General features: G+C 44.1%; 1 protein-coding gene across 1 annotated transcript in view; it reads right to left on the bottom strand.

Annotated features, from left to right (window-relative positions):
* chd8 (chromodomain helicase DNA binding protein 8) overlaps window positions 1–25,609 on the bottom strand; it is a 154,526-nt gene that overhangs the window by 17,000 nt on the left and 111,917 nt on the right. The window contains exons 32-33 of the mRNA XM_028793628.2: window positions 10,400–10,608; window positions 5,807–6,529 (exon numbers count right to left, since the gene is read on the bottom strand). Of these exons, the coding sequence (XP_028649461.1) occupies window positions 5,807–6,529; window positions 10,400–10,608 (932 nt within the window). The remainder of the gene's footprint in view (window positions 1–5,806; window positions 6,530–10,399; window positions 10,609–25,609) is intronic.

Genomic DNA, 25,609 nt, shown 5'->3' with positions numbered 1-25,609 from the left:
CTTCTTTAAAGAGTTTCTACAAATTTTGATACTAATTTGTATGGCAATGACATAATGTTTTCAGTTTTTAGTACTGGTTTTAAGCAGTGTTTATTTTTGAGTTAACTGATGGAAAACTGTAAATGATTAAAGTTAGTATGTGCACATGGCAATACAAACCAGGTAGTCCATGATGATCAAACCACTGTTTATAAACCTTACTAAAATTCCTATTTACCCGACGAGGTAAGAAGGCGGTATCGTGGCAGCAGAGCCGGCACTAAGCTAAAAATGAAACGGCTTGCGAGAAAGTGGCGTTTTAAGCCTTTGGTGCCTTCTGTTATTCTGGGGAATGTGAACTCAATCTCAAATAAGATCGACGAACTGGCTGCGCTGGTGAAAAATGTCAGAACCTACAGAGAATGCAGTTTGTTGTGTTTCTGCGAAACGTGGCTAACTAACACCATCCCAGATGCTAATGTGGAGCTACCCGGGTTTAGCACAGTTAGAGCGGACAGAGACGCAAGTACCTGTGGGAAGCACAAAGGAGGAGGACTCGCTCTCTATGTTAATACACGGTGGTGTTACTCTGGACATGTTAAAGTCAAAATCTCCACTTGCTGCAGGGACATCGAACTGTTGGCCATAAGTCTGCGTCCCTATTACTTGCCCAGAGAGTTTGGACATGTCATTGTTGTCATCGTGTATATTCCTCCTCGGGCGGACGTGGAGTCAGCGAGTGACATCATCCATTCTGCTGTTGCTAAGTTACAAACGCAGCACCCCGAGGCACTTGTGCTAATCGCTGGAGACTTTAACCATGTGACGCTGGACAAAACATTACCTGCATTCTCCCAGTATGTGGACTGCAACACTCGGGGAAATAAGACTATTGATTTACTGTATGCAAATGTTAAAGACGCATACAGTGCCACCCCGCTGCCTGCGCTTGGGAAAGGAGATCATAACCTGGTTCTGCTTCAGCCTCACTACAAACCAAAAGTGAGAGTCCTACCTGTAACCACACGATCATTCCGGAAGTGGACCCCGGAGGCTGAGAATGCTCTGAGACAATGTTTTGGAACTACAGACTGGGATATCCTGCAGGGATCACATAGTGAGAACATTGAGGAGGTTGTTGACTGCACTACTGACTACATCAACTTCTGTATGGACATTGTAGTTCCAGTAAGAACTGTACGCTGCTATGCTAACAACAAGCCATGGATTAAAAGTGACATCAAGGGCCTTTTGAACCAGAAGAAAAGAGCCTTTAAAGACGGTGATCAGCATGAGCTCAAGCGCGTGCAGAAGGAACTCCGAGTCCAGCTCAGGGCGGCGAAGGAGCAGTACATGAGAAAGCTGGAGCAGAAGTTGCAGAACAACAGCATGAAGGAAGTGTGGGATGGGATGAAGATCATCACTGGCTGCAGCTCGAAGCGGGGTACCACCGTTGAGAGAGACGTGAAGAGAGCAAACCAAATGAACATCTTCTTTAACAGGTTTGACCACCCTAACCCACTCTCACCTCGGAGTACTGCACTCTCTACACATCCTTCTGCTGATACCAACATAGGAGAGACATCCCCACCCACAATTACAGCAGCGCAAGTGAGCAGAGAGCTGAGGAAACTTCGTGCCAGCAAAGCAGCAGGTCCAGATGGAGTATCGCCACGACTGCTGAAGGTCTGTGCATCAGAGCTAGGGGGTCCTCTACAGCGCATCTTCAACCTGAGCCTGGAACAGGGGAAAGTCCCGAGGCTTTGGAAAACATCTTGCATCACCCCAGTCCCAAAGGTTTCACGTCCTGGTGAGCTGAATGACTTCCGGCCTGTCGCTCTAACATCACATGTGATGAAGACCATGGAGCGGCTGCTGCTTCACCACCTGAGGCCACAGGTCCAACATGCCCTCGACCCTCTGCAGTTCGCATACCAGGAGAAGATGGGAGCGGAAGATGCCATCATCTATATGCTACATTGATCCCTCTCCCACTTGGACAAAGGCAGTGGCGCTGTAAGAATTATGTTTCTAGACTTCTCTAGCGCCTTCAACACCATCCAACCTCTGCTCCTTAGGGACAAGCTGACAGAGATGTGAGTAGATTCATACCTGGTGGCATGGATCGTGGACTATCTTACAAACAGACCTCAGTATGTGCGTCTCGGGAATTGCAGATCTGACATTGTGGTCAGCAACACAGGAGCGCCGCAGGGGACTGTACTTTCTCCGGTCCTATTCAGCCTATATACATCGGACTTCCAATATAACTCGGAGTCCTGCCACGTGCAAAAGTTTGCTGACGACACTGCTATCGTGGGCTGCATCAGGAGTGGGCAGGAGGAGGAGTATAGAAACCTCATCAAGGACTTTGTTAAATGGTGCGACTTAAACCACCTACAACTGAACACCAGCAAAACCAAAGAACTGGTGGTGGATTTTAGGAGACCCAGGCCTCTCATGGACCCCATGATCATCAGAGGTGACTGTGTGCAGAGGGTGCAGACCTATAAATACCTGGGAGTGCAGATGGACGATAAATTGGGACTGGACTGCCAATACTGATTCTCTGTGCAAGAAAGGACAGAGCCGCCTGTACTTCCTTAGAAGACTGGCATCCTTCAACATCTGCAGTAAGATGCTGCAGATGTTCTATCAGATGGTTGTGGCGAGTGCCCTCTTCTTCGCAGTGGTGTGCTGGGGAGGCAGCATTAAGAAGAAGGATGCCTCACGCCTGGACAAACTGGTGAGGAAGGCAGGCTCTATTGTTGGCATAGAGCTGGACGGTTTGACATCCGTAGCAGAGCAACGGGCACTCAGCAGGCTCCTATCAATTATGGAGAATCCACTACATCCATTAAACAGTGTCATCTCCAGACAGAGGAGCAGTTTCAGCGACAGACTGCTGTCACTGTCCTGCTCCACTGACAGACTGAGAAGATCATTCCTCCCCCAAACTATGCGACTCTTCAATTCCACCAGAGGGGGTAAACGTTGAACATTATTCAAGTTATTGTCTGTTTTTTACCTGCATTTTTTATTACTCTTTAATTTAATATTTTTTTGCTGCTGGAGTATGTGAAATTCCCCCTGGGATTGATTGATTGATTGATTGATTGATTGAGTGAGTGAGTGAGTGAGTGAGTGAGTGAGTGAGTGAGTGAGTGAGTGAGTGAGTGAGTGAGTGAGTGAGTGAGTATGTATCTATCTATCTATCTATCTATCTAGGCCAAAAAAAATCCACCTTTCTAAACCATATGAATTTCAAGCTCTGAGCTATGTATTTTTTATGAATTAAAACCATGGAAATTTTAGGCTAATTTTTTTTTATTACTCACTGATAGTCCATATCAAACAACACTATAGTACTGTACATAAAGTAAAAAAACATTAAAAGAAATTAGCAGCTCGTATATTAAACTAAGAAAAACACAATCACTCTCTTTTACACATTGTTACAAAAAGGGTATTTAGGGAGTAGATAAAGGAATATCACTTTTATTATAACCTAGAGTTTACAACTTTTTGATGTTGAAAAAAATATGCTGGGACTTCAAAGCATTTCAATTCCCTGTTCTAAAAAATATAGATTTCTAAAGATCTCCACTGTCTTGCTCCCCCCCAACCTCACTGATCTCCTACAGACTGACACTCCCTCTCGCTCACTCAGATCCTCATCTGCAGCTCTACTTTCAGTACCGCACATCAAACTCAGTGCTCTGGGAGCTCGAGCGTCCTTTAATGCTCCTCAACTCTGGAATTCTCTTCCCTCTCATATATGTCAGCTTGATTAAATATCACATTTTAAAACTGTCCTCAAAACTTATCTTTTCAAACTGGCATAACAATTGTGAATTTTGCACTGTTACTACCTGTTATCTTTGTTTGCTAATTATTGCTTTTTAATTTATCATTCTCTTTGTTTTTATTTTACTAATGTTATTTCATTTCATTGTAAGGTGACCTTGAGTGCTAAGAAAGGTGCCTATTAAGTAAAATGTAGTGGTAGTAACTTTGTCAGCAGCTATCCAATGTACAGAAGCAATTAAAAAGGCCATTAAAATGTTAGGTTATACGGTAAAAAGGACAAGGCAGTCATAGATGCTTTACAGGAAAAAAAACAAACACGCAGATATCTTGAACTCTAAGTTGGTCCTACTTAGAGAAGCAAGAGGAAATTAAAACTTTTTAGTCTCAAACTGAGGAAGCCTTTTGAGGATTTAATCCGGGTTATCAAATTTCTCAAAGACATCAAAAAACAGTCTCTCAGGATTCTTTTAGTTAAACTGCAAACCAGTTAAGTACCGGTACATTGGAAATTAAAGGCAAATGCATTTAAGACAGAAGAAAACACGCTTCCACACAAACGGTTGTGGGAATCTGGAACAATATAACAAGTCATGGAGCTGAGGTAGAAATGTATCTAGATGTGTATATTCTAAAATATTATGCCCTGAAAAGATATGCTTCTCAAATACTGATTACTCACTGGAGATTTTAACTTACACAGGAGCATTTCTTTTTTCCCTCAGCAAAGGTGCTTTACAGCATTGTCGGATGAATAATTTAACTGTGGACAAGAATATCTTAATGGTTTTTCTTGTTTTCTTTCAACACCTGCAATACGTAACGATGCAGTTCACATGCACTTCATTACAGGTGGCAATCTAAAAAGTAATGATCCTGTCCATTTAAAATTATTTCTTCATAATCTATACATGACAAACCACTACCTTACTAATGATATACTGTTGTGATTTAAGATATTGCATATAACTTGATAAATATTTTGTATATCTTTATTTGTCTGTTAGGCAATGTAATTTAGTGTTACATTAGTTAGAAGCATTCATTGTTTACCCCCCCCAAGCCCCCCCCCCCCTTTACGACTGAATTTTTTGACAGAGTTGGGTGGAAGTGCCTGAAACAAATTTGGCTAATGTTTCTCTGAAGTCTCTCCCTTTAACCCCTGCAAGAAAGCCAGGCTGCCTAACTGCCAAGCTTTACCTTAACATATGGTTTGGGGGCAGGTGTTAAGATGTTCTATTCCCCCATTGGTCTGAAGTATGGCTGTTTGGAATTGGCTTGTATCAGAAGCCTTTAAGTACCACAACGCCCTACTGGCTGTAGGGGTTGGACAGAACATCTATAAAATTTGCTTGGTTAACCTCACTCTCTCTCTTACTAACATCCGATGAAGAAGCATCTCTTACCAAACTGATGAACTGAAAGGACAACACAATGGAGAGAACAGCTCGGCAGCCATACTGAACAGACATGTGGCTGAAAGCTGACCACAAATGAACTAGAGACATTTTTAAGTAACTAACAAGTCTGTGTGCCGCTTGAAACTACACATCACCATTTAATCAGGTTGTATGGTTGCCAATATTCAAAAGTACTTTGCATATTGTTATTATTTATGAATATTACCAATAATACATTGTTTAAATTGTAATTTAACTCCTGCTCGTCTTTTACTATACCTAAGTGCCTGAGGTTATAGATATAGAAGGGAAGGTGGGGAGAAGTTATATACTATAATGCCTTATAAACAGTGGTAAGTCTGTGGGATTTGAGGCGTTCTGACAGAGACTACATCTTAATAATACAAAGGGGAAAGTAGAGCAATATATTACTCTACCAAGACAAAACATACATTTATTAATTTTTCTTTTTCCTTATTCCTAATTTGTACAAGAAAGCATAGGGGTTCCCTCTTTTCACCTATTAACACGTTGTTCCTCCTCCAACACCATATATTTAGAATAAATGATATCTTGACTTGCAAAGCTAATAAAACTAATGTAAATCTTATTTTACTTACTGCCAATCTTATCTTCTTTTTCTGTGTCACTGTCATCCGATGATCCCGAATTGTTAGTAGATGTGCTAGATGAAGAACAGTCTTCTTTATCCGAGTCAGAGTCTGAGTCAACATTTTCTACCTGCTTGCAATCCCACCTTTCTTTTTGCTTGTCAAACAAAGAGCGTGGAGGAAGATTGTTCCCTGAAATTCCAGAATAACTGCCTGATATGCCACCAATTAATGGAAAGAGTGGCTGCTCAGCAGGTCTAGGAGGCCTTGCCCTCTCCCGTTGGGAGTCAGGTGTGCTTAATCCCTCTTGTTCCGCTTCCAGGCTCCATCCTCTTGATATGTCTGGTAGAGGCGAGGCAGAGTTGGAGGAACATGCATTTTGCTGTTGTAGAAGCAGAGGAGTGGAGCTTCTGGATTGTGAAGCCCTGTTCTGGTGCAGGTAAGCCATTCTGGCCTGGTGAAATGTAAACACTGGATCTGGAAGAAAAGTCTGGTCAGTTCGGCTTACACCATATCGGGCTGCACCTATTAAAAGTTCTCTATCATGCTGAGGGCAACGCCACCAGTCTGGCAGTTCAGGGCTTGGCTGTACAATAGAGTTCAGTCGTTCATCAAGGAGAGGGTGCCGCAAAACTTGTTCACGGATTTTACGCAAGAGGTCAATTCGGTATAGGGTACGGGAAGCACGTTCTTCAGTGATTGGGGCAACAGACAATGAGATATCTGGAGGCACTAAGAAAAAAAGAGAGAAGAGGGAAATCAACACTGCACATATATTTCCACTTTGTAATTGATTACTTTCTTTATCAATGGGTTCTAATCTAGGGAATGCAGTAATACTGAACTTGTGTATTATAAATTCCTGGTAGCTCATGCAGAAAGTTCATTTAATTATAAAGCAAAAATTGAACTCGCATTTAGCTTTATTAGTTAGAACTGTACTCATTTGCTTCACAGAGCACTCTATTAATGTATATTCTGTGGTCGCCATAAAAAAAAAAAAAAGATTGTTTTTTTTCATTGTTGGAAAGTTGTCAAGGAATCAAAACTATTATACTAACATAAAATTTACTTAGCAGTAGAGTATTGTACCGTGTTAGCCATAGTTTCATATAGGAGAAAGTAGGGTGAAATGACACCTTTTATTGGCTAACTAAATAGATTACAAATGCATGCTTTCGAGGCAGCTAAGGCCCCTTCATCAGGCAAGGTGTAACAAAGAAACTGAAAAATACTCTAGCTTATACAGGGACAGCAAAGTGTTTTTTTTCTTTCATCTTAACAACCTTTTTGTTCAAATGTTAGCAAAATTAATAAACCTTAGATGAATTAACCCTGAAAGAAGAGAACAATGAACTAATAAAATGTAGACATAACAATCACTAGAGAAAGTCCTGTAAGGTTTTTTTTTTTTTTTTTTTGAAGTGCATTGTCTGTAAAATTGACCACCTGACTACATCAGAGACCTATCAGTCTGTTAGTCCACATACAGTGCATCCAGAAAGTATTCACAGCGCATCACTTTTTCCACATATTGTTATGTTACAGCCTTATTCCAAAATGGATTAAATTCATTTTTATCCTCAGAATTCTACACACAACACCCCATAATGACAATGTGAAAAAAGTGTACTTGAGGTTTTTGCAAATTTATTAAAAATAAAAAAACTGAGAAATCCCATGTACATAAGTATTCACAGCCTTTGCTCAATACAGTAATCCCTCCTCCATCGCGGGGGTTGCGTTCCAGAGCCACCCGCGAAATAAGAAAATCCACGAAGTAGAAACCATATGTTCATGTGGTTATTTTTATATATTTTAAGCCCTTATAAACTCTCCCACACTATTATAAACATTTCACGCACAATTATACAGCATAAACCCTTTGTATTCTCTTAGATATTAGGTAAGATTCGTTGAAATTATGTATGTAAACACAGTTTACATACAGTAAAACCTAAATATTATTTTAAAGATATCGAGCGTCTCCGATATCACATATGTTACAGCCATTACGACAGACAGGCCACCATCAATAAATACGTACAATGCAAGAAAAATTGTATACAATAAAATGTGTGTACAGTGACACTAAACTATGTACATGTAATAAGTATTGTACGTAAATAATTATGGTTACTCACCAACAATGACATGACGACTTTAATTTTACTGCACAACAAAGGATAGCGTTAGAGCTCTTATAAAGGAGCCTCTTCAGGCGACTGTTTAACACCGCCGTTGTTCTTCTTCCATCACTCTTCAATCCAAATCCCTAAAGCAGGTTCCATCCAGACTACTGCCTTACAACGTCCACATGCAACTCATGTTGCGCCCTGGTTAAAAGACACTGCAGCCGTAGATCTTATATGCTTTTCCTCCTTTTTAAATAAAAAGAATCGTGGACTCATTTATGCTGTAATGGTGTCCTGCAGCGGTGTAGCTGTTTCCTTCCTTCAACATATCCAAAACTTTTACCTTTTCTGCAATCATTTGCATCTTCTGTTGGCGCTTGTGCACGTTAATTCTGAATGAGTGAGATTAGTACTTCCTGGTTAATGCAGCACTCCATCGCTGAGCCAATCAGCAGCACACAGGAACTTAACCGCATGCTCTGATTGGGTAGCTTCTCAGCCATCCACCAATAGCGTCCCTTGTTTCAATTCAAATGGGCAAATCAACTGAGGAAGCACACGTACTGTAGACCGCAGACATCCGCGAAGCAGTGAAAAATCCGCGATATATATTCACATATGCTTACATTTAAAATCCGTGATGGAGTAAAGCCGCGAAAGACAAAGCGCGATATAGCGAGGGATCACTGTACTTTGTCGATGCACCTTTGGCAGCAATTACAGCCTCAAGTCTTTTTGAATATGATGCCACAAGCTTGGCACACCTATCCTTGGCCAGTTTTGCCCATTCCTCTTTGCAGCACCTCTCAAGCTCCATCAGATTGGATGGGAAGCGTTGGTGCACAGACATTTTAAGATCTCTCCAGAGATGTTCAATTGGATTCAAGTCTGGGCTCTGGCTGGGCCACTCAAGGACATTCACAGAGTTGTCCTGAAACCACTCCTTTGATATCTTGGCTGTGTACTTAGGATTGTTGTCCTGCAGAAAGATGAACCGTCACCCCAGTCTGAGGTAAAGAGCGCTCTGGAGCAGGTTTTCATCCAGGATGTCTCTGTACATTGCTGCAGTCATCTTTCCCTTTATCCTGACTAGTCTCCTAGTCCCTGCCGCTGAAAAACATCCCCACAGCATGATGCTGCCACCACCAAGCTTCACTGTAGGGATGGTATTGGCCTGGTGATGAGCGGTGCCTGGTTTCCTCCAAACATGACGCCTGGCATTCACACTAAAGAGTTCAATCTTTGTCTCATCAGACCAGAGAATTTTCTTTCTCATGGTCTGAGAGTCCTTCAGGTGCCTTTTGGCAAACTCCAGTCGGGCTGCCATGTGCCTTTTACTAAGGAGTGGCTTCTGTCTGGCCAGTCTACCATATAGGCCTGATTGGTGGATTGCTGCAGAGATGGTTGTTCTTCTGGAAGGTTCTCCTCTCTCCACAGAGGACCTCTGGAGCTCTGACAGAGTGACCATCGGGTTCTTGGTCACCTCCCTGACTAAGGCCCTTCTCCCCCGATCGCTCAGTTTAGATGGCCGGCCAGCTCTAGGAAGAGTCCTGGTGGTTTCGAACTTCTTCCACTTACGGATGATGGAGGCCACTGTGCTCATTGGGACCTTCAAAGCAGCAGAAATTTTTCTGTAACCTTCCCCAGATTTGTGCCTCAAGACAATCCTGTCTCTGAGGTCTACGGACAATTCCTTTGACTTCATGCTTGGTTTGTGCTCTGACATGAACTGTCAACTGTGGGACCTTATATAGACAGATGTGTGCCTTTCCAAATCATGTCCAATCAACTGAATTTACCACAGGTGGACTCCAATTAAACTGCAGAAACATCTCAAGGATGATCAGGGATAACAGGATGCACCTGATCTCAATTTTGAGCTTCAAGGTAAAGGCTGTGAATACTTATGTACATGTGCTTTCTCAATTTTTTTATTTTTAATAAATTTGCAAAAATCTCACGTAAACTTTTTTTCACGTTGTCATTATGGGGTGTTGTGTGTAGAATTCTGAGGAAAAAAATGAATTTAATCCATTTTGGAATAAGGCTGTAACATAACAAAATGTGGAAAAAGTGATGCGCCGTGAATACTTTCCGGATGCACTGTATCTGGTCATAAAACTCTTGTCTCTATTCAAACCATTTTGTAGAGTATTGAATTTATGCAGAAGTTTGTATTCCCATTTTCTCTGTTCCTTGATCAATCAGAGCAGTGTTGATCTTTCAGTGTCAGCACACTTTAACAGTAATGGCCACAGCATAAAGGATCTGAGAGTGGTCACTGTGCTTATGGGTAATTTCAAGACCTAATATAATTCAGTGACAAGTCTCACATGATTAGTATATACTATTTTGTTACAGTACTGGTGCTCCTATGTAAGCATTATTTACAAACTAGCAAAGATCACAATACTCATGTCATTAATTTGTTTAGTTGTAGCTACTACATTGCCAAAAAAAAACTCACCTTCTGCTACAGACTGTGGCAAATGGCAAACCCTCCGACACATGGCAAGGAATGCATGATAATAGCGAACCAGACTTTCATCAGTCTTCTTGTCTAGGCGAGCAAAGGTCCTAAAACGCCTCCAATCAAACAAGCCAGACTCTGGATCTATTTCAACCCCAAATGTGGAGACCACACGATAGAACTCTGATTCTTCACGTCTTGTCCATCTTTTTTGGGCAAAAAAATAAACAATGAAATATATTAATTAAGCATTTTCTATTCTGTTTCTCTTCTCTGAATCTTGCTGAAGCATGTGGTCCTGCTGCTCTACTTTAAAAGTTTTTTCCTGCCCAGGGGAAAGGCACTGTAGACATTAGGAGCCTTGGAATGAAACGATAAAAAGATCTGACTATCTAGCAAAGACTTGTAACACAGAATGTCCAGGAGGGGTTAGTGGCTAGTTAGCTAAGGTCTCTGACTCTGGTCTAATGTTGTCTTTTGATCCCCAGAGGTTTATTTTCTCCAGGGATGCTGCTGACTTGAGTTTGTTTTCCCATTCTCTTCTGTCAATTTACCATAGATCAGCAATAATATTAATGGACACATATTATTAGGATACACTTTTGTTTATCAGTTTGAAACTGTTTTGTTTTACCGTGTGCCAATACAAATCTACATTTTTGTGTGAATGCATTATGTAGTCAGTAATTTGTTAAATTTGTTAATATATTCTGCCTGAAGAGTTCTCTGTCACTCATTTAATGGCAAGAAAAATATGGGCTTTCAATATCTACTGCCTTCTCTTTAAAAAGGAAAGGGGTAAGACACAAACATAACCTTGTACTTCCTAGCTCAGCCATAAAGTGGTTGAATAATCAGCTTGATCTCAGCAGTTCTGATATACCTGGTTATTTTCTTGTGTTTAGTTTATGTAAAAAAACAACATAATGACTGAATAATATGACCAAAAGAAGAAACATTAAAATCATCTAACCAAAATTGAGTTCACTGTTAAATTTTCACCACAGTTTAAATCCCCCAATGATGAAAGACTAAAAAAGGCTTATACATTTAAGTCTGGTGCAACATAGTTTCAGAACATCATAATCAATGACATCAGATTCCTTGACAGGGTGTGATGACCCAGGTGCCTGCAGCATGATCATGATCGGGATGGGGATCAGGATGAGCTGGGCAATGAGGACACTTGACAGAGCAAGGGGTAAAAGTACTTGGTCCTTTTATTAACAAACCTGAACAAGGTGAAAACTGTACAGTGCAATCTCTTCATAAAAAAATAAATAATTCTGGATAAAAACAGGTGTGCTGGTTGTGGTTAAAAGACAATAAATAAATAAACAATCCAATGATGAAAACAAGGTTAAAATCACAGGGCGGCATCCTTCCTATAAAAGAACCATGAGCTATGGTACTTCCACTGTAAAAACCACATCTCTGCTTCTTACCCAACCTTGTCTGCTCAGACAGTAGAGATGCCTGCCAACAGCATAGTCATCCATTATACAGTGGGGCAAAAAAGTATTTAGTCAGCCACCAATTGTTCAAGTTCTCCCACTTAAAAAGATGAGAGAGGCCTGTAATTTTCATCATAGGTATACCTCAACTATGAGAGACAAAATGAGAAAAAAAATCCAAAAAATCGCATTGTCTGATTTTTAAAGAATTTATTTGCAAATTATGGTTGAAAATAGAATATTTGGTCAATAACAAAAGTTCACCTCAATACTCTGTTATATACCCTTTGTTGACAATGACAGAGGTCAAACGTTTTCTGTAAGTCTTCACAAGGTTTTCACACACTGTTGCTGGTATTTTGGCCCATTCCTCCATGCAGATCTCCTCTAGAGCAGTGATGTTTTGGGGCTGTCGCTGGGCAACACGGACTTTCAACTCCCTCCAAAGATTTTCTATGGGGTTGAGATCTGGAGACTGGCTAGGCCACTCCAGGACCTTGAAATGCTTCTTATGAAGACCACTCCTTCGTTACCCGGGCGGTGTGTTTGGGATTATTGTCATGCTGAAAGACCCAGCTATGTTTCATCTTCAATGCCCTTGCTGATGGAAGGAGGTTTTCACTCAAAATCTGACGATACATGGCCCCATTCATTCTTTCCTTTACACGGATCAGTCGTCCTGGTCCATTTGCAGAAAAACAGCCCCAAAGCATGATGTTTCCACCCCCATACTTTACAGTAGGTATGGTGTTCTTTGGATGCAACTCAGCATTCTTTCTCTTCCAAACACGACAAGTAGAGTTTCTTTCATCTGACCATATGACATTCTCCCAATCCTCTTCTGGATCATCCAAATGCTCTCTAGCAATCTTCAGACGGGCCTGCACATGTACTGGCTTAAGCAGGGGGACACGTCTGGCACTGCAGGATTTGAGTCCCTGGCGGCGTAGTGTGTTACTGATGGTAGCCTTTGTTACTTTGGTCCCAGCTCTCTGCAGGTCATTCACTAGGTCCCCCCGTGTGGTTCTGGGAGTTTTTGCTCACCGTTCTTGTGATCATTTTGACCCCACGAGATGAGATCTTGCGTGGAGCCCCAGATCGAGGGAGATTATCAGTGGTCTTGTATGTCTTCCATTTTCTAATAATTGCTCCCATAGTTGATTTCTTCACACCAGGCTGCTTACCTATTGCAGATTCAGTATTCCCAGCCTGGTGCAGGTCTACAATTTTGTTTCTAGTGTCCTTTGACAGCTCTTTGGTGTTGGCGATAGTGGAGTTTGGAGTGTGACTGTTTGAGGTTGTGGACAGGTGTCTTTTATATTGATAACGAGTTCAAACAGGTGCCATTAATACAGGTATTGAGTGGAGGACAGAGGAGCCTCTTACAGAAGAAGTTACAGGTCTGTGAGAGCCAGAAATCTTGCTTGTTTGTAGGTGACCAAATACTTATTTTCCACCATAATTTGCAAATAAATTATTTAAAAATCAGACAATGTGATTTTCTGGATTTTTTTTCTCATTTTGTCTCTCATAGTTGAGGTATACCTATGATGAAAATTACAGGCCTCTCTCATCTTTTTTAAGTGGGAGAACTTGCACAATTGGTGGCTGACTAAATACTTTTTTGCCCCACTGTAACAGGCTTGAGCTCCTCCCACCACCACCACCCTGAGGATTAAGTAGCAAACCCCACAATGAATCTAGCTCCGTCATCCCACTGCTGTTCCTCAGCCTTCTGCAGGAACCACTCAAAGCAGTAGGACATTCCGGCTCCTGGTGTGCTCAGCTGGAGCGACCTCTTACCCTTCAGTGCTGGCCACATGCTCCACTTGGGGCTGCAATTCCAACTACCTACCTCCTAGTTGAACACCAAGAGCTGGAAACATTCACAGGAACGGTACTGGACTATATCAGATTCTGCATCGGAAATATGACTCTGGACAAAAACATTCGGGTTTTCCCAAACCAGAAACACTGGATGACCAGCCAGGTCCGTACACTTCTCATAGCCTGTGACGCTGCCTTCAGGTCAGGTGACGGAGCTCTGTACAGGGCTGCCCGAGCTGCTCTGAAAAGTGGAATTAAAAAAGCCAACACGGGCCATAAGAGGAGCATAGAGTCCCACCTGTTCAGTCACAATACATGGGAGGTGTAGCAGGGAATACAAAACAAAACAAACTCCAGAGGCTGTGATGCAACAACAGGGGCCTCATGTATAAACGGTGCGTACGCACAGAAATGTTGCGTACGAACGTTTCCACGCTCAAATCGCGATGTATAAAACCTAAACTTGGTGTAAAGCCACGCACATTTCCACGGTAACTCGTACCCTGGCGCATGCAATTTCTCTGCTCGGTTTTGCAGACTGGCGGCACCCAGCGTCAAAGCAGTGCTACTGTTCCTGTGTGGTCACCCTTTCTTTCTTAGATCCACATTCCTGACGCAGCTTTATAAATACACTGAAACTAACTGCATATTGTTTATAATAATAATAATAATACATTTTATTTATATAGCGCCTTTCCCATGCTCAAGGCACTTACAGAATAAATAAAGAATGGCAGAATATACAGTATATAGCATTGTACAAACCAGATAAATAAATAAAGAAGATTAAGACAGTAAATTCTGAGAAAAAAACAGACAACATAATTGATGGTCTCGCACACACACACACACAGGTTACATTAGCATCTTGACAGAGAAGTAAACTGAGAGAAAGGTAATAAAGTCAAGTAGAGCTAAAAGCCTTCCTGAACAGATGAGTTTTGAGTTGTTCTTTAAAAGAATTCATGGAGTCAGCTGACCTGATTAATTTTGGTAGGTCATTCCAGAGTCTGGGCGCTATACAGCTGAAGGCCCTGTCACCCATGAAGTGTAGATTAGTGAGGGGCACAACAAGATTACCAGAATCAGAGGACCTTAGTGGGCGGGCAGGCACATAGTGATGGAGGAGGTCACTGATGTAGTTTGGTGCGAGGTTATTTAAAGCTTTGTAGGTTATTAGTAGGATTTTATATTCGATTCTGTAGGACACAGGGAGCCAGTGAAGACGGAGCAGGATGGGTGTGATGTGCTCGCTGCTGCTGGTTCGAGTAAGGACTCTTGCAGCTGAGTTTTGAATAAGCTGGAGCTGTGATATAAGATTAGAAGGGGCACCTGCCAGTAGGGAATTACAATAATAGATGCGGGATGTGATAAAAGCATGGACAAGTTTCTCAGCATTAGAGAAGGAGAGGAAGGAGCGAACACGGGATATGTTACGGAGGTGAAAGTAAGAAAGTTTCTTAATGTGATTTATGTGGGCGGAATAAGTGAGGGAGGAATCAAAAATGACACCAAGATTTTTTACAGTAGAGGCAGGTCTGATGAGGTCACTACCAAGATGGACTGGGAAGGAGCTCATTTTATTAAGTTGCATTTTAGTCCCAATTTGCAGGAGTTCAGTTTTATTGCAATTTAATTTTAAAGAGTTCTGCTCCATCCAGGTTTTAATTTCACTAAGGCATGTTGTGAGCTGAGAAAGCTCTGATGAAGTTCCACTTTTAACATTGAAGTAGAGCTGAGTATCATCTGCATAAAAATGATAACCCAATCTATAACTACGGATAATATGGCCAAGGGGAAGCATATAAATACAGAAAAGCAGAGGACCGAGCCCTGAGGGACTCCTTGTGTGACTGGCGCTGAGCTGGATCTGCTGTTGCCAAGACTAACAAACTCTTGCCTATCAGTCAGATAGGACTTGAACCACTGGAGGGCAGTGCCAGAGATACCCAGCATGTTCTCCATTCTGGACAGTAGGATGTCATGTCTAACAGTGTCAAATGCTGCACTGAGGTCTAACAGAATTAATATGCTAGTTTGTCCAGAGTCTGCTGCCATAAGCAAATCATTGGTTATCCGTAGCAGAGCAGTTTCACAGCTGTGCCGCGCCCTGAAACCAGACTGAAAGGGTTCCATCAAATTATTAGAGGTTAGGTAATTGGTGAGTTGGGAAGCTACAACCCCCTCCTTTAACCGTCACCTTATCGTGGTGGAGGGGTTTGCGTGTCCCAATGATCCTAGGAGCTCTGTTGTCCGGGGCTTTATGCCCCTGGTAGGGCCACCCAAGGCAAACTGGTCCTAGGTGAGGGATGAGACAAAGAGCGGTTAAACAAACCTCCTATGAAGAAAAACCATTTTGGACGGCGTTTTCCCTTGCCCGGACGCGGGTCACCGGGGCCCCACTCTGGAGCCAGGCCTGGAGGTGGGGCTTGATGGCGAGCGCCTGGTGGCCGGGCCTGCACCCATGGGGCTCGGCCGGGCACAGCCCGAAGAGTCAACGTGGGTCCCCCTTCCCATGGGCTCACCACCTATGGGAGGGGCCAAGGAGGTCGGGTGCAGTGTGAGTTGGGTGGTGGCCGAAGGCGGGGACCTTGGCAGTCCGATCCTCGGCTACAGAAACTGGCTCTTGGGACGTGGACTGTCACCTCTCTGAAGGGGAAGGAGCCTAAGCTAGTGCGCGAAGTTGAGAGGTTCCGGCTAGATATAGTCGGGCTCACCTCGACGCACAGCTTGGACTCTGGAACCAATCTCCTTGAGAGGGGCTGGACTCTCTACCACTCTGGAGTTGCCCCCGGTGAGAGGCGCCGAGCAGGTGTGGGTATACTTATTGCCCCCCAACTTGGAGCCTGTACATTGGGGTTTACCCCGGTGGACGCGAGGGTAGCCTCCCTTCGCCTTCGGGTGGGGGGACGGGTCCTAACTGTTGTTTGTGCGTATGCACCGAACAGCAGTTCGGAGTACCCACCCTTTTTGGAGTCCCTGGAGGGGGTGCTAGAGGGCATACCTTCTGGGGACTCCCTCGTTCTGCTGGGAGACTTCAATGCTCACGTGGGCAATGACAGTGAGACCTGGAAGGGCGTGATTGGGAGGAATGGCCCCCCTGATCTGAACCCGAGCGGTGTTTTGTTATTGGACTTCTGTGCTCGTCACGGATTGTCCATAACGAATACCATGTTCAAGCATAGGGGTGTTCATATGTGCACTTGGCACCAGGACACCCTAGGCCTCAGTTCGATGATCGACTTTGTGGTCGTGTCGTCGGACTTGCGGCCACATGTCTTGGACACTCGGGTGAAGAGAGGGGCGGAGCTGTCAACTGATCACCACCTGGTGGTGAGTTGGCTTCGATGGTGGGGGAGGATGCTGTTCAGGCGTGGTAGGCCCAAATGTGTTGTGAGGGTCTGCTGGGAACGTCTGGCAGAGCCCCCTGTCAGAAGTAGCTTCAACTCCCACCTCCGGCAGAACTTCGACCACATCCCGAGGGAGGTGGGGGACATTGAGTCCGAATGGGCCATGTTCCGTGCCTCTATTGTTCAGGCAGCTGTCCGGAGCTGTGGCCATAAGGTGGTCGGTGCCTGTCGTGGCGGCAATCCCCGAACCCGCTGGTGGACACCGGCGGTGAAGGATGCCGTCAAGCTGAAGAAGGAGTCCTACAGGACCCTTTTGTCCTGTGGTACCCCGGAGGCAGCTGATAGGTACCGGCAGGCCAAGTGGAATGCGGCTTTGGTGGTTGCTGAGGCAAAAACTCGGGCGTGGGAGGAGTTTGGGGAGGCCATGGAGAATGACTTTCGGACGGCTTCGAGGAGATTCTGGTCCACCATCCGGCGTCTCAGGAAGGGGAAGCAGTGCAGTGTCAACACTGTATATGGTGGGGACGGTGCACTGCTGACCTCGACTCGGGACGTTGTGGGTCGGTGGGGGGAATACTTCGAAGACCTCCTCAATCCCATTAACATGCCTTCCAATGAGGAAGCAGAGCCTGGGGACTCAGAGGTGGGCTCCCCCATCTCTGGGACTGAGGTCACCGAGGTGGTCAAAAAACTCCTTGGTGGCAGGGCCCCGGGGGTGGATGAGATACGCCCGGAGTTCCTCAAGGCTCTGGATGTTGTAGGACTGTCTTGGCTGACACGCCTCTGCAACATCGCATGGACATCAGGGACAGTGCCTCTGGATTGGCAGACCGGGGTGGTGGTCCCCCTCTTTAAGAAGGGGGATCGGAGGGTGTGTTCCAACTACAGAGGGATCACACTCCTCAGCCTCCCTGGAAAAGTCTATTCAGGGGTCCTGGAGAGGAGGGTCCGTCGGATAGTCGAGCCTCGGATTCAGGAGGAACAGTGTGGTTTTCGTCCTGGTCGTGGAACAGTGGACCAGCTCTATACCCTTAGCAGGGTCCTGGAGGGTGCATGGGAGTTTGCCCAACCAGTCTACATGTGTTTTGTGGACTTAGAAAAGGCATTCGACTGTGTCCCTCGGGGAATCCTGTGGGGGGTACTCCGAGAGTATGGGGTACCGGCCCCCCTGATAAGGGCTGTTCAGTCCCTGTACGATCAGTGCCAGAGCTTGGTCCGCATTGCCGGCAGTAAGTCGAACCCGTTTCCAGTGAGAGTTGGACTCCGCCAGGGCTGCCCTTTGTCACCGATTCTGTTCATAACTTTTATGGACAGAATTTCTAGGCGCAGCCAGGGTGTTGAGGGGGTCCGGTTTGGTGGGCTCAGGATTGGGTCACTGCTTTTTGCAGATGATGTTGTCCTGTTTGCTTCATCAGGCCGTGATCTTCAGCTCTCTCTGGATCGGTTCGCAGCCGAGTGTGAAGCGGCTGGGATGAGAATCAGCACCTCCAAATCCGATACCATGGTCCTCAACCGGAAAAGGGTGGAGTGCCCTCTCAGGGTTGATAGCGAGATCCTGCCCCAAGTGGAGGAGTTCAAGTATCTCGGGGTCTTGTTCACGAGTGAGGGAAGAATGGAGCGTGAGATCAACAGGCGGATCGGTGCGGCATCCGCAGTAATGCGGGCGTTGCATCAGTCTGTCATGGTGAAAAAGGAGCTGAGCCGCAAGGCGAAGCTCTCAATTTACCAGTCGATCTATGTTCCTACCCTCACCTATGGTCATGAGCTATGGGTAGTGACCGAAAGAACGAGATCGCGAATACAAGTGGCTGAAATGAGTTTCCTCCGCAGGGTGTCTGGGCTTTCCCTTAAAGATAGGGTGAGAAGCTCAGTCATCCGGGAGGGGCTCAGAGTAGAGACGCTGCTCCTCCGCATCGAGAGGAGTCAGATGAGGTGGCTCGGGCATCTGATCAGGATGCCTCCTGGACGCCTCCCTGGTGAGGTGTTCCAGGCACGTCCAACCGGGAGGAGGCCCCGGGGAAGACCCAGGACACGCTGGAGGGACTATGTCTCTCGACTGGCCTGGGAACGCCTTGGGATTCTCCCGGAAGAGCTAGAAGAAGTGGCCGGGGAGAGGGAAGTCTGGGCATCTCTGCTCAAGCTGCTGCCCCCGCGACCCGACCTCGGATAAGCGGGAGACAATGGATGGATGGATGGATGGGAAGCTACAACACGCTCAAGAACTTTTGACAGGAAAGGTAAGTGGGAAATAGGCCGGAAATTATTAAGATTGTCAGCATCAAGGCCAGACTTTTTTAACATTGGGGTTACAGAAGCAATTTTAAAAGTGAGCGGCACAGAGCCAGTGTCAAGGGATGAGTTTATTATTGTTGTAACAGTCGGGATTATGGCATGAAGGCAGGATTAAAGTAGTGTGGTGGGGATGGGGTCTAGTACACAAGTAGTTGGCCTCATCTTACAAAGCAGGTTATTAACAAACGCAGATGTGACTGGTGAGAACTTAGAGAAGGAGCTGGATGGAGTGGGAAAACAGGGAGAGATATAAACAGATGATGTATTTATGTTAGTTGAATTATTTAGATCTTTAATTTTGTTACGGAAAAAGTGGAGGAATTCCTCACAGACTTCAGTAGAAGAGGTAGTTGGACCAGATGCGGGTTCGAGTAATGCATCTGATTGTAATTAACCTGCAGCAATATAATGGTCCAGGGAATAGCCATAGTATTCCAAATACCATAACTGCTTTAGCATTGTTACTCTCAATGCATCTTCTTCTTCTTCTTTCAGCTACTCCCGTTAAGGGTTGCCACAACAGATCATCTTTTTCCATATTACTCTCACTGCACCACTCGGAGTATTTACATCACTGTATCTGAGTGGGGAATCACAGCAGCAGCTAATTGGAAAGAGAATTATCGGTATACAGCATGAAGCAGACGCTGCCTGAGCCACGGCAAAACATTTCAGAGACTTTCCTGTATGGACTTCGCGGTTTAGAAAAAGTTTCATCCCAAGAACTATAAACGCACTCAATCAGTCCATCAAGTGCTCCTTGTAGAACTGTTTGTACTTATAAGTACAATTTCCTCACTGTAAACTTGCACTAGTTATAATATTAAACAACCTGCGCCACTTTATAAAGCGCATATTTACATATGATAACGATATCATTTTTAAGATGAAATGCAGCAAAATATGTTGATTATATTATACAGATAAAACTTTAACTTCATATAAATAATCTGTATTGTTAATAATTAAACATGTGAGGACACGGTGCCACAGCGCTAGCTAGTTCAGTGATTGTTCCTGCATTGCGTTGTATTCTTGCTGGTGCTGATGCGACACTGGAAGGATAGACGGATAGAATAATTAAACATGTACTACGAAGATATTTCAATGTTCCTTAAAAGTTTTGAAGAATCGGCGTTCTAAGCTTACACATGGCTTCACGTCTATTACAGAGCTGATTGTGTGGCGATTGGGTATTTGGAGAAAGAAAAGTAAGGACAGGAATTGGAGGTTAGTACGTTTGAAAGAGAAAGTGCTTCTGTAATAAATTATTTCATCGAAGGTCACGCATGGTGCAGCAAGCCTCTTGCATGAGACATAAACAAGCACTGCGCCACCGTGTTCCCATGTTTAATAACATGCTTTCATTCCTATCATCATGAAAAAGATATCACGTATACATCTCAGTATTTTAATTATTCAGAGAGCTGTAATATCACGAATGTAATGGCTTATGTGTCCTGTCGGAGAAAGAGAAAGCCCGTTTAAGAAGCAGATAGTGATTCACACACAGAGCACAAAGAAGATCAAATACAGAACAAAGCATTTAACATGCTACTTTAGTTACAATGGGATTTGAGAAACTTGTAAATTAAACGATTTTAAGATGAAGTTTATGATGTTCTACTTTAATGGCAAAATAAACTACATGATTAAAGTGGAAATTTCGAGATTAAAGTTGACATTTCGTGTTTTTTCCCCATTGTGTGCCTATTTTTTTTGTCTGTACCCCAATAAGCTTTCATATGACACTCAGACGGTGGGCTACGACTCACCTTTTCACGCCGACTTTGATATGTGACTTCTTTTTTATTTCGGGCATTGTGCGACTTTGTGAACTTGAGCTTTCGAGTTTCTCCGACACTCGGTCACTCGATCAACTTCCTTTTGTTGATTATACCACTGTTTAAACCAACAAATAGTAAGTTTTTCCTTTGCCTCCACTTGGTATTTGCTGAAATTCTTATATTTTCCTGCATGCTTTTCCCATTGTCTTTTCACAGAAGGCTATTTATATTTATTTGCATATTCAAAGAGGCGTAATTCTGGAAGGAGTTGGGGCGGGACAGAAGGCGCGTGCACGTGCGTTACTTTTCACAATGATCTGGATTTATGTAGCGGAAGAACGCGGAAGTTTGCGTATGTACAGATTCCTGCATCTGGATTTTTCTGTGCGTACGCACATTCCCGCTTTTGTGCTTACGCCATGTTATAGTGTGAGTTCTACGCACAGCGTTATACATGAGGCCCCAGGAGATCTGAGTGTGTCACTAGCAGAGGAGCTAAACTGCTTCTTTGCTCGCTTTGAATCATCACAACAGCAGCACTCACCTGCTCCAGCCCTGCTCCCACCCTCACCGGGTTCCTGTACCACTCCACTCACTGTAAAGGGGCACAATGTCAGATGGGTGCTCCTGGCAGTGAACCCCAAGAAGGCTGCCAGCCCAGATGGAGTGCCTGGTAGGGTTCTCAGAGCGTGTGCCCACCAGCTCACCCTTATCTTCACCAAAATCTTCAATCTCTCCCTTGCCCAGGCAGTCATTCAGTCCTGCTTAAAATCAGCCACAATCCTACCAGTGCTGAAGAAGTCTCCCATCACCAGCCTAAATGATTATCGCCCTGTGGTCCTCACTCCGGTAATCATGAAGTGCTTCGTGAGACTGGCTCTCCAGCACATCAAGGACTATCTCCCCCAAGACTTCGATCCCTACCAATTCGCATATCGCGCGAACAGATCCACAGAAGACGCCATCGCTGAGGCTCTCCACTCTGTGCTGAGCCATCTGGAGCAGCAGCAGAGCTACATCCAGATGCTCTTTGTGGATTATAGCTCAGCTTTCAATACAATCATTCCTGACATTCTCATCACCAAACTGGTCACTCTTGGCTTCCCCACTCTCATGTGTCTGGATAAAAGACTTTCTTACCAACCGGCTCCAGACTGTGAGACTCGGGCCCCCACCTCTCCTCCATTCGCACACTGAACACCGGTACCCCACAAGGCTGTGTGCTGAGCCCCCTCCTGTACTGCTTCTATATCCACGACTGCAGTCCGGCCCACAACAACCACCTCATCGTCAAGTTTGCTGACGACACCACAGTGGTCGGACTCATCTCAAAGGGAGACGAGGCAGCTTACAGAGAGGAGGTCCTAAAGTTGGTAGCCTGGTGTTCAAAGAACAATCTGGCTCTGAACACCAGGAAAACCAAGGAGATCATTGTCGACTTCAGGAGACATAGCACCGACTTAGCCCCCCTTTACATCAACAGCGAGTGTGTGCAGAGGGTCCATACCTTCCGGTTTCTCTGCATCCTTATCTCCGCTGACATCTCCTGGACAGACAACATCACAGCAGTCATCAAGAAGGCTCAGCAGCGGTTACACTTCCTGAGGGTCTTCAGAAAAGACAACTTGGACTTCAACCTGCTACTGACCTTCTACTGCTCGTCCATCGAGAGTCTGCTGATGCACTGTATCACAGTATGGTACGGCAGCTGCACCATGGCAGACAGGGAGAGGCTTCAGAGAGTAGTAAAGGCAGCACAGAAGATCATCAGCTGCCCTCTCCCCTCTCTGATGGATGCCTCCGCAAGCAAAAAACATCATCAAGGGCAGCTCCCACCCTGGTTCTGATCTGTTTGACCTGTTGCGGAGGCGCTACAGGGGCATCACAACAAGGACAAACAGACTCAAGAACAGTTTTTTCCCCAAAAGCCATAACCATTCTAAAGTCACACATGCACATGTCAGAGGAGAATAAAGGCATATTACCGACGCGCACGCCTGTATTACCGCCAGGGAAAATTAAAGGTATATTACGGACGTACAGACGTACAGTGGTGTGAAAAACTATTTGCCCCCTTCCTCATTTCTTATTCTTTTGCATGTTTGTCACACAAAATGTTTCTGATCATCAAACACATTTAACCATTAGTCAAATATAACACAAGTAAACACAAAATGCAGTTTGTAAATGGTGGTTTTTATTATTTAGGGAGAAAAAAAAATCCAAACCTACATGGCCCTGTATGAAAAAGTAATTGCCCCCTGAACCTAATTACTGGTTGGGTCACCCTTAGCAGCAATAACTGCAATCAAGCGTTTGCGATAACTTGCAATGAGTCTTTTACAGCGCTCTGGAGGAATTTTGGCCCACTCATCTTTGCAAAATTGTTGTAATTCAGCTTTATTTGAGGGTTTTCTAGCATGAACCGCCTTTTTAAGGTCATGCCATAGCATCTCAATTGGATTCAGGTCAGGACTTTGATTAGGCCACTCCAAAGTCTTCATTTTGTTTTTCTTCAGCCATTCAGAGGTGGATTTGCTGGTGTGTTTTGGGTCATTGTCCTGTTGCAGCACCCAAGATCGCTTCAGCTTGAGTTGACGAACAGATGGCCGGACATTCTCCTTCAGGATTTTTTGGTAGACAGTAGAATTCATGGTTCCATCTATCACAGCAAGCCTTCCAGGTCCTGAAGCAGCAAAACAACCCCATATTTTACTGTTGGTATGATGTTCTTTTTCTGAAATGCTGTGTTCCTTTCACGCCAGATGTAACGGGACATTTGCCTTCCAAAAAGTTCAACTTTTGACTCATCAGTCCACAAGGTATTTTCCCAAAAGTCTTGGCAATCAGTGAGATGTTTCTTAGCAAAATTGAGACGAGCCCTAATGTTCTTTTTGCTTAACAGTGTTTGCGTCTTGGAAATCTGCCATGCAGGCCGTTTTTGCCCAGTCTCTTTCTTATGGTGGAGTCGTGAACACTGACCTTAATTGAGGCAAGTGAGGCCTGCAGTTCTTTAGACGTTGTCCTGGGGTCTTTTGTGACCTCTCGGATGAGTCGTCTCTGCGCTCTTGGGGTAATTTTGGTCGGCCGGCCACTCCTGGGAAGGTTCACCACTGTTCCATGTTTTTGCCATTTGTGGATAATGGCTCTCACTATGGTTCGCTGGAGTCCCAAAGCTTTAGAAATGGCTTTATAACCTTTACCAGACTGATAGATCTCAATTACTTCTGTTCTCATTTGTTCCTGAATTTCTTTGGATCTTGGCATGATGTCTAGCTTTTGAGGTGCTTTTGGTCTACTTCTCTGTGTCAGGCAGCTCCTATTTAAGTGATTTCTTGATTGAAACAGGTGTGGCAGTAATCAGGCCTGGGGGTGGCTACGGAAATTGAACTCAGGTGTGATACACCACAGTTAGGTTATTTTTTAACAAGGGGGCAATTACTTTTTCACACAGGGCCATGTAGGTTTGGATTTTTTTTCTCCCTAAATAATAAACACCATCATTTAAAAACTGCATTTTGTGTTTACTTGTGTTATATTTGACTAATGGTTAAATGTGTTTGATGATCAGAAACATTTTGTGTGACAAACATGCAAAAGAATAAGAAATCAGGAAGGGGGCAAATAGTTTTTCACACCACTGTATATTACAGACGTACAAGCCAGCGGATGTACAAGACGGTATCCTTCAATAAAGGCGCACAAAGGCATCCTTCAATAAGGGCGCGCACAAAAAGGCGAGCCTCAAAAGGACGACCTCAATTGGGCGCAGCGAATAAAGGCGCGCGTAAATAAAGATCTGCACCTGTTGCTCTTCACATATTACAGAGCCACTTGAACTAAATTATCTACGCGCCCTTATTGAATAGAGACGTACAAGACAGTATTACTGTCACAGAAAATTAAAGACACACAATACACGGCGGCAGCCCATGAAGAACGGTCAGCTCAGCAAGTAAACATCAACAAAAGAAAGGCTGAAAGAAAGAAAAATACGACCAACAAAAAGAATGAGGTCAAAGTCCCTTGCCATTTAATATAGACTGTTCCTACTAATGTTTATGCACTACTGTTCTAGCGCCCATTATTGTAACAGGCTAAATGACTAGTATTTAAATAATGTGCAATAACCAAATAGTGCAATAATTACTTATTCTTTCCATATGTATATAGCGTCGCAGAACTTTTTTTTTGCAACTTTTTGCACCATTTGTTTTTTTACTTGTTGTGTTTTACATATATGTTTGCACTGGAGGAGCTGCTTTTAATCTCATTGTATATGTGTATAGTGACAATAAAAAGCATTCTATTCTGTTCCTCTCCACTATAACACTGGTTCAGATTTTATTTGACCTTTTCCTTTTTAATTACTTTTTACTTTCATTTTAACCTCCATCTCTGCTCTCTGTTTCTGATTCAATTTCTTCACCGTTTCCTGTTCAGGCTGCCTTTCTATCCTTTAATGAGCGCAGGTGCCGTAATCACAGACCTGAAAGC

Source organism: Erpetoichthys calabaricus, chromosome 2, assembly GCF_900747795.2.
Source record: "Erpetoichthys calabaricus chromosome 2, fErpCal1.3, whole genome shotgun sequence".
Taxonomy (NCBI): Eukaryota; Metazoa; Chordata; class Cladistia; order Polypteriformes; family Polypteridae; genus Erpetoichthys; species Erpetoichthys calabaricus.
The sequence above is the reverse complement of the archived record's forward strand: the minus strand, read 5'-3'. Positions and strand labels throughout refer to the sequence as shown.